The following is a 9,195-nucleotide window of genomic DNA, read 5'->3' as shown; positions in this document are numbered from 1 at the left end:
GTGCGATATACCAGTGAAATAACAAATTGGCTTTCTCATTTGGCTCTCTCTTTACCACAACAGAACAGCTACTGCTCGTCCCTGACGTGGAATGGGCACTCCACCCTTTTCTGGTTGAGAACAGTCGTCTTGGACTTGGAGATGCTAATCCTGATTCCTTCGCACTCGGCCACAAACTGCTCCAGGGCAAGCTGAAGGTCCCCAATCGATGAAGCCACAGAACCACATCAAAGAAAATCCCACAAAATCCAAAGATAAAAACCTGAAGCCAAAGTCGAGATACTACAGCTAGATATTTTGTCCATAAAAAACTATGAACAGATCCAAGGCTCACCAGAAACATGTCCAACGTAGTGCCAACAATTCGAACCAACTAGTTCTGACTTCTTCCCCACCAGAGGTGTAACGTTCCATGTCCCAGGAGCTATATTCAATACCCAAGAATCAAACTAACAGAGTCTCTGTGGTGTAGCCAATCAAAGACATATTCTGTACTAATTAGCAGGTACACTTCATGGATACAGGACTCCACCCTAGCCTACGATCAAATCTCTGTCTGTTCAAGGAAGACGATGATATCTTACCAAAACTATGGCTGTGACCTGTGTGGTGAGAGGCTTGAAACACTGAGAGCAGCTGAGCTGTAATGTTTGCATGTTTTCCTTTATTTGATGGATGTAATTTGATACAAAGAAAATAAGTCCTACATTTTTCATCAAAGATTTTCTTTTTGAGTAATTCATCAGTAATTTCTGGAAAGAGTCAGCTGATACAAATATATTTTTTGGCACTTAGAGCATCTAAAGGCAAACACCATTTGGTTTTGTTATAGGCAGACATTTTTCCATTGATTAATTGAGTATTTCACATTATTTGAAACAGATACGTAGCACTACAGGTCAGAGGGAATTTTAATTGTCTGGAACTAGTGGAAATCACTGGTTTTAAAAAAGCAAACAGCTGCGTCTTCATTGTAAATCATTTTATTTAACAAAGTGTGTTACATTTTTATGTGGGTTCAACAGAACAGAGCCCGAAACAGCTGTTGTGGATAAATTGGTTCAGAAGCGTGGGCGTCCTTCCGGGCGATGGCCTCTGTCCCATTCTTCACGCACACTATTGATCCAATTATTGTAGTTGGACACTTTTGTGTAGATTCCCAGTTTGTCCAGCTGTCCACAGCCCTCACCCCAGGAAACCAGGCCAACCAGGAACCAGGTGTCCCGGTACAGAGTGACCATCGGGCCCCCACTGTCACCCTCACAGGCATCCTTCCTCTGTCCAAGGATACCGGCACAGAGGACGTTGTTGGAGATCGTGTGGGGGAACATCTGCTGAGTACAGATGCTGTGGCTGACCAATGGGATTTCAATAACATTGAGCACTGAGCTGTGCTTAGTGCTGTTCATGTCCTCTTTGCCCCAGCCAGAGACAACAGTCTTAGTGCCGTTCAGGTGGAGCACCCGCTCGGCCATCTCGCTTCCTGGCAGACAAATGGGGACGATGTACTCAGTCGTGGGAGCAGGGGTCTGTAGGCGCAGCAGGGCAATATCATTGTCCATGGTCTTGGTGTTGTAGTTCGGGTGTTTGAAACCTTGGACAACATCCAGGATGACCTCAGTGCCTTCTTGTTTAAGACGCTCATAGTCACCTAAAGACACAGGGCGTGGACTCATGGTTAATGAAAGCTGATGTGTGTTTTCACTCTGACTACAACAGGGATCTCGAACTCCAGGCCTCGAAGGCCGGTGTCTTCCAGGTTTCAGATGTGTCCGTGATCCAACACAGCTGACTTAAATGGCTAAATTACCTCCTCAACATGTCTTGAAGTTCTCCAGAGGCCTGATAATGAACTAATCATTTAAATCAGGGGTGTTGACCCAGGGAGATATCTAAAACCTGCAGGACACTGGCCCTCGGAGCCTGGATGTCGAGACCCCCGGACTACAATGTGACCTATTAGCAACCTTGGTTTTGTAAGGTTTTACTGCTTAATGGCAAAATAGCAAATTACTTCAAATAATTGTATATACAGTTGAATAAAAAATAAAAACTGCAAAATTTAAGTACATTGAGTTTTCTCAATGTACTTAATTCCCACCCCCTGAACCACGGTCGCCCCATGGGTGACCTTCTTATAATCGGAAGGTTGCAGGTTCGATCCCCAGCTCTGTCTTGGTTGTTGTGTCCTTGGGCAAGACACTTTACCCTACCGCCTACTGGTGATGGCCAGAGGGGCCGGTGGTGCGATATGGCAGCCTTGCTTCTGTCAGTCTGCCCCAGGGCAGCTGTGGCCACAACTGTAGCCTCCACCAGTGTGTGAATGTGAGAATTGTAAAGCACGTTGAGGGTCTCGAAAAGCTGCTATATAAATGCAATCCATTATTATTAGTAGTAGTATTCCAGCTTTATTTGTCACTGTTGAATTAATGTTCATGTATGGAGTCCTTAGGATTGTCACCACAATGGGCAGTGACAACCTTCTGACCTACCAGCTGCCTCTGCCATGGAGTCTCACTCTCACTACCTGTTTAGGTTTACAGATCAGTCCCATGGCATCTTCCTGCCATCTAATACAAATTAATACTGGTGATCAGTTGACAGCGATGCTGTTCTCTTCACCCAAATATCAAACATAGACTGACGTGACTCCACCAGTTATGCATGCCTAGCAGTTTGTAAACCTTTTAGCCTGTGTTTCTTTTTTAATAACTACACTCATGAGCATGAACATGGTGTTTGTCTGGGCTAATTTATGTCTGTTCATCAAAAACAAAACTCTGGGCAGTTTATCAGCTGGTCCGGGGTTCTTTACAACTGCCCACATGAGAGGTAAAGTCTCCCGAGAGCTCGCAAGTGAATCCCCTTCAATAATTTCATATATAGACCCAAGAAGGCCAGGTATTTTGAAGTACTGAACATAAAAGCAGACTCAGAACCATATCCTCCGTGACCTGTAGTTGCATAGAGTTGCGCCCTTATACTCTGGAAAAACCCCAAAGGCCAGGGACATGAGTATCCTTCACCCATCTGGCACCTCTTTCCTTGGGTAAGTCCAGAAATAGAAAGAGTCCAGTCCCAAACCTGGATTTGGGTTTAGATCCCATGGCTATAGGCTGAGGTGTGACCAACTATATCGAGTTTATTTGCTAAGAACCAGAGACCTGATGGTACGAGATCCAGCCTGCTGTGCTGCTCCAGCTCAGGTTCCCAGGTATCTAAGCCCAGTGCCCATCTCTGTGGGTGATGGGTTTACAGAATGGCCGATAGTTTCTTGAGGTCGTGCCTGGTCATACCCCACAGATTAAGGCCCAGCAAGGTTTACCAGCTCCTCTTTATTCATTTAATTCATTCAGTTTGTTGGAATCACTTTTAGTCTCGTCCTTATTGTTCTCCCAATATCACAGGCAATTAAAAAACTCCTTCACTGTGGTGATTTTTATGACTTTATATATTGCTTCTAGTTTATTTCTGTGTCATACAAACTAAATTTAAGGTAAACCGAAGTGTTTTCTCTCTGTGGGCGAACAAACAAGACCCTATCAGCCTTTCAGGTAAAAACTACAGGCAGTCTCTCCAATCATTTGTACTTCTCTATAATCAGTTTGTTAATCAGTTCGTTACCTGCGTCGATCTTTCTAATCACTTCAATGTCATTCATTTATGATTATTTTTCATTTAATTATAATTAGTGTCTGTCATCTGCAACGGAAACTCACCGAGTCGTACACTGAACGTTAAGCTGTTTTCAAGACAGTGAGCAGCTGTCAGAACCCAGCTCTCATCGATGAGGACACCCCCACAGTGAAATCGACTCCTGTAATCCATTACCAGGACCTACAGATAAACACACTATCAGGTATTAATGCTCCAACTTGGATTCTGCTGACAAGATAACATCTTGACATTGTGAAACAGCTTTGTTTCATATATTAGTTCAATCTTTGAAAAAAAACAGAACAGATTTAAACAAATTAGCAGATTTCTTACCAAATTCAAATGTATATAACATAAAAAGAGGGCGTTGCCAACATCTGATGTTGGAGTCTTAAGATCTTAATAACCTTGTAGTACCATATCACCATTACAGCACTTTGATTTCAGACTGCAGGCTGCTGTAAGGATACAAATCTAACAAGCTAAAGTTGCCAGCATGACACACCCAGTGTGTATTGTAGGTGAGTTTTTTTTGTAGTACCTGCCATGGACTCTCCCCTTTCTTGCCCACCTGCCCCCCCACCATCCAGGGACGGAGGCCTTTCGGTGGTGGGCTGTATGATGTGCTGGCTAACAGCTGTCCACAGGATGATCGACCTGTAAAAACACTGTATTAAAGCTACAATGGAAAAATATTAAGAGAAACATAAAATAATCTCTCTCTTTTCATCTCATTCAAGCTGAGAGGCCAGCAGCTTGTGTCTGTGGTTTGTGCATGCCTGTTGTGGATGAGCAGTGTGTGAAGCAAACTGCCACTAGTCTGCGTTCACTGTTCTGAGATCAGTTACTAACTGTGGTTCATATGGAAACACAGCTACCATTAGCAAGTAAAACAGCATCAGTGAGTTTCACTTGATGACTTGACTTGTGCAACTGGCTTGAAGTGTCTGATGGTGTCACCACATCCCCATTAAGTTGATGAAGGCTCCTGTTCTAGCATCCATGTGTGAGACAATGAGTACATGGCTGTCATGTAGCCAAAACAGGCAACAGGTTGGTCCATCTGATCTTATAGTCTCGAGCAACTGCTCTGTCTACTAGTAGGTCTGTGTCTTGCCATGTGCCTGTTCATGCTAGCTCCTATGATGCCTGACAGGAGCATCCATGTGGTGATGAGACATATTATTGGTCGGTAGTTGGATGGGATTAATCCTTAAGAATCATGTGGTGGTTCATTTATGCTTCCAGGTACTCAAGGAGTGCAGTTAGCTTCTTTAGCCAGTAGGTGCGAATCGTGTCAGGGCATGTGCTGTCCAACTCGTCAGCTCTTCATTATCGAAAGGATTATCCAGAAAATCATAATCCATAAAGATATATTGAATAACAAGTCTATATAAAGTGATGAGAGAATTAAATTTTTGCTTGCTAATAAACATTTTGTTTACAGCCAGCAAGTGAAGTCAGACTAGAACTGCTCTTACTGTTGGGAACACATTTCCTGGAGTCATTAGTCTGTATGTATCCATTCACACAGCTGCAAGTCCTCGACAGGCCGTCACTGCTCTCCGTACAATCGTGGTCACAGCCGCCATTATCCACGGAGCAGTTGGTGGCTGTTACAGCTAGATGGAGATGGGAAACAGGAACACGGGAACTTTTCAGGTTTCACATTAAGTTTTAGTGAATGTTACATTGATGTGACTCCGCCTGTAAAAGAAATCAAACAGCAGCTACGTCCAGCTGCCAGACAAAGTCTCGCTAACAAGTTTTAGCAAAAAAATAACCCTCGTAAATGCTTTGTTACTTAGGTTCGTTTGTGTGCTCAGTGGGTAATTTGTATTCTTTTCGTTGATTCTCAAGCTTTAATTAAAGATGTGGTTTGTTGCTTGATGCAGTTTCATTATATTGAACACTCCTTGCTTCACTTTTGTACAGTCTTTTTTTAATATAACGTTAGAAATGCTCCTAGGTAACCAAAGACACTGACTCACGATATTCACAGTATTTGCCCTCATATCCAGAGTGACAGTGGCAAGCGTAGGCTCGGAGCATATCCACACAGTCTCCATGACTGCACTTGTTGGACTCACACTGGTTCCCATCTGAAATACAGTCAGATAACTTGAGTATTTTTCCCATGACTATCTGCAAAGAAAGAAGATGTCAAAAGCCTCGCCTTAGTGACGCTTTGGGAGGAAGACAGAAGCAGGCTAAATCTTATTTGATGTCGTATTGTTGTAAATGTACTGTAATCTTGTGCTTTTGGGTAATCAGGCAAGCATATCACACCCCATCCCAAGAAATAAACGATGCAGCCTGTGAAGAACCTTGTCCTGAATTCTCCTCAGTCTACACATCATTCACATTCCAATCATCAGAAATATTAAAATAATATTTAATAATTTATACATGGTATTATTTTTAAAGCTGATATTTAGTATGTTTTCACTGTCAAGCTGAACAAACTTGTCTTACCTAAGTAAACTGTCCAAAACTCCAGCTGTAAAGACACAGAAACAAACATCACCAATCGCACTCATCTGGTCATCGCTGCAGAACAACACACACACACCTCCTGTGGGTATTTGTCAAGTCGACACTACTGCGTCATGTTCCCATCAGCCATAAATCAAAAAGCCAGATATTTTTGCTTATTTTGAACTACGGTGTGTTAAAGAGACATCTTACCGTAGCTTCTCTGGTCTTGAAAATCTCTCTGGCCTCTTCAAAGCTGCATTTCTCCTCATTACATTCTCGCTCCAGGTTTCCTGGTTTCATCTCCTCCAGGAAGGAGTTCGCCCGACGAGAGCGAAGCAGCATGTGAGCCCGTCGCGGGTCCGAGAATACTGAACACAGAGTGAAACAGTGATGCAGACCAATGCTAAGACAACGGCTTCTTTAACTGTTTTTTCCCCAAACATCACGTTTTTGGAAAGCACTTTGTTGTCATTTGGACTTAAATCTTTGGGATTCTGTGAATTTACTCTCAGTAATTCATGTGATTCCCGTGTGTTGTATGCATGCCTGGAAAATGCTCCTAATGAGACGACAAATGGAGAGATCTGGACCAGGACATCAGCGAGCATCTGGACAGTCTGAGGTGTTCGATAGACTGAAGCATCTCCCAGAGGAGAGAGAATTATATTATATTATATTATATTATATTACCAGTCCGTGAGTCGTTTGGTGCCTGGCCACGAGAGTTGAGGCTAAAGTGTGAAATGTCTGGTTTTCAGGGTTTTTATCGGTTTTCAGCGTTATTTTGTTATCGTTTTTATCGTTTACTCGGTTTTCCTCGGTCTTTTCACGTGTGTTATGAATAAATCTTTTTTCGGTACCGGTTTTATTTTGTTGTATTTATCCGCGACACCTTAAAGGCCGGTCCGTGAAAATATTGTCTGGCATAAACCGGTCCGTGGCGCAAAAAAGGTTGGGGACCGCTGCTTTAAGGTCACCGTCCACTGGAGCCAGCTTTCTTCTGATTGGCTCAGGATCAGGTAGGTGTGCACGCTGACCTCATTACCTGAAACTTTGTCCATGTTTAATATGAGCGCCCAGTTTAGGAACAGGTAAAAGCACAATAGGTTCACTTTCTTGGCAGATGAATGCTTTGTTGCTAAAACAGATTCCACGGCTGACCTGCTGACAGTGAAGCTCTCACATTATTTCCCGTCAGGTTTATGTAATTCAGTGAGACTCCAAGACACCCGTGTAACATAAAATCTGTGGCTACCTAACCTCCGTGTCTCTTCTTTCTTTTACAGACGTATTGATGTTTACTTATCCCGTTCGTCTTTGATCACACCCACCTGACAGACTGATGACTGACGGCGACCACAGAGCAACGACGACACACAGACAGAGGGCGAGGCGGGACATGACCTCGATCACTCCTGCAGGAAATCAGACAGTTATGTCTTTACTGCTTGTGTTTATCCAGTTAGCATTAACATCCAGCATAATGACACTTACAGATTTAAGGGGTTGAAAAGTTGAGTTCTGGAGGAGCTGCAGACGAGACAAAACCGAGTCCTCACTGTGAGTAAAAAAAATCTCTCAGTGGAATATTTCTACAATGTTGATCAGCAGGGAACACAGAGGCCTCCAGTCAGAGGCGCACAGCAGGACACGATCACCGTGTGAACCTCTACGACCTTTGACCTTGTGAGCTAACAACAGCGCCACAGAGACAACATCCTAAAACGTTCACAGGACATGAAACAGAGTCACGGAGAAACGAGGGGCTTTCAGGAGAGTTTTGGTACTTACATGTGAAGAATGGGAGCCGTGGACAGAGACGATGCTTCGCTGTTTCTGCTGTGTTAATAACTAACTCCCAGTGTTTACTGAGAGTCCACAGTCTGCAGCTGATCGCTGTCCACCAACACTGTCAACACAGACCTGCCCTTTATCCTCCACCCACTCTGCTCTGCTACACATCAGACCCCATTTTCACAAAATGTTACAAACCTTCAGACACTAGCAGGACGACGATAGTGTGGGACTTTTCACTGTGTACCCACCACACAATAGATCTGTTGTTATCCACCACAAACATGGACGTGGATGAAGTCTTCACGTCTCTATCATTTAAATCACTGTCTTTGGAAGCATGAACACCTATGACCCTACAAAACATCTGTAAAGATACTGAGCAAAGCCCAAAGCCTGTGAACCAGACTAGACCTTGGTATGACTAAAAGCTAAGATAATGTTGGCTGTTTGGAGTGCTAAGTTATCATCTAACGCTAGCAAGCTCAGTCTGTGAGATGCATTGAGAGACAGACATGTTGGTTATAACCATCATACTTGGTTGTGGGCACAAACAGCTGGAGACACCACAGCCAAGTATTCCTGGATGCATCCTCAATCATCCAGGTAAGGAAATCCCAAAAAGTGGATGCTGTTCACCTGGGCGTAGCGTTTTCTGCCTGGTATCCTTTCCTTTAAAGTTCACCATCTGGTTTTCAATTCAATTTTATTTATACAAGACCAAATCACAAAACGTGAGAAGGAAAAACTCCCCCTTTAACAAGAAGAAACCATGCATGGGTAATGTAAAGTCCCTGCAGAGGAACCAGGCGGGAGCCTTTCCCAGCTGCCACAGCGTGAGCGGCAGGACACACTCACACCTGGAGCCGATTTGCAATCACTGATTAACCAACATTTGTGTCTTTGGACTCTGGAGATGAGAGAACACAGGAAGGTCCCGACAGGCAGCACTAACCAGCACACCACTGAGTCACACACACAAAAAGCTGGAGCACAGACCTGCTGGAGGCTCCAACAGTCACCAACAGCACAAACAGGGTGGAGAGGTCATTCTGGGCTGCAGTTTTACACTTCAGTATCAGCTTCAGGCTGACGCTGTTAGACATTTAAACATAGTCTGTGAGGTTTGTGGCCATCCTCAACACATTTACATACAGCTATTTTGTTTCAGTGTAATATTAGTTTGTTTTAAATGTAATTTTTAATTTTTAAAAACATTTTATTGATCTTTAATATTTTTTAAAATAGAATATTGTTAAGAAAAAT

At 43.4% G+C, this 9,195-nt stretch overlaps 1 protein-coding gene across 2 annotated transcripts; it reads right to left on the bottom strand.

Annotated features, from left to right (window-relative positions):
* Nucleotides 1-714: 714 nt before the first annotated feature.
* proca (protein C (inactivator of coagulation factors Va and VIIIa), a) lies at nucleotides 715-8,054 on the bottom strand. Of its 2 annotated transcripts, none has more exons than XM_040049395.1 (10): nucleotides 7,927-8,054; nucleotides 7,630-7,693; nucleotides 7,467-7,550; nucleotides 6,346-6,503; nucleotides 6,133-6,157; nucleotides 5,649-5,759; nucleotides 5,139-5,279; nucleotides 4,199-4,314; nucleotides 3,720-3,837; nucleotides 715-1,651 (listed from the first exon to the last, which is right to left on the bottom strand). In XM_040049395.1, exons 3-10 carry the CDS (start codon nucleotides 7,534-7,536, stop codon nucleotides 1,062-1,064), a joined length of 1,329 nt encoding a protein of 442 aa, XP_039905329.1. In that variant the 5' UTR covers nucleotides 7,537-7,550; nucleotides 7,630-7,693; nucleotides 7,927-8,054; the 3' UTR covers nucleotides 715-1,061. The 2 variants fall into 2 exon arrangements, with proteins under 2 accessions (XP_039905329.1, XP_039905330.1); XM_040049396.1 differs by having other exon boundaries at nucleotides 7,630-7,665; nucleotides 7,927-8,010.
* Between the last annotated feature and the right edge of the window lie 1,141 nt (nucleotides 8,055-9,195).

Source organism: Simochromis diagramma, unplaced genomic scaffold (genome assembly GCF_900408965.1).
Source record: "Simochromis diagramma unplaced genomic scaffold, fSimDia1.1 OVJJ01000355.1, whole genome shotgun sequence".
Classification (NCBI taxonomy): domain Eukaryota; kingdom Metazoa; phylum Chordata; class Actinopteri; order Cichliformes; family Cichlidae; genus Simochromis; species Simochromis diagramma.
The sequence above is the reverse complement of the archived record's forward strand: the minus strand, read 5'-3'. Positions and strand labels throughout refer to the sequence as shown.

Coding starts and splice junctions, on each gene's coding strand:
- proca (XM_040049395.1), bottom strand. CDS start 7,536: ATGTCCCGCCTCGCCCTCTGTCTGTGTGTCGTCGTTGCTCTGTGGTCG. Junction 5,760..6,132: donor GTTTTGGACAGTTTACTTAG/GTAAGACAAGTT, acceptor ACTGTATTTCAG/ATGGGAACCAGTGTGAGTCC. Junction 1,652..3,719: donor AACGTTCAGTGTACGACTCG/GTGAGTTTCCGT, acceptor CTGTGTCTTTAG/GTGACTATGAGCGTCTTAAA.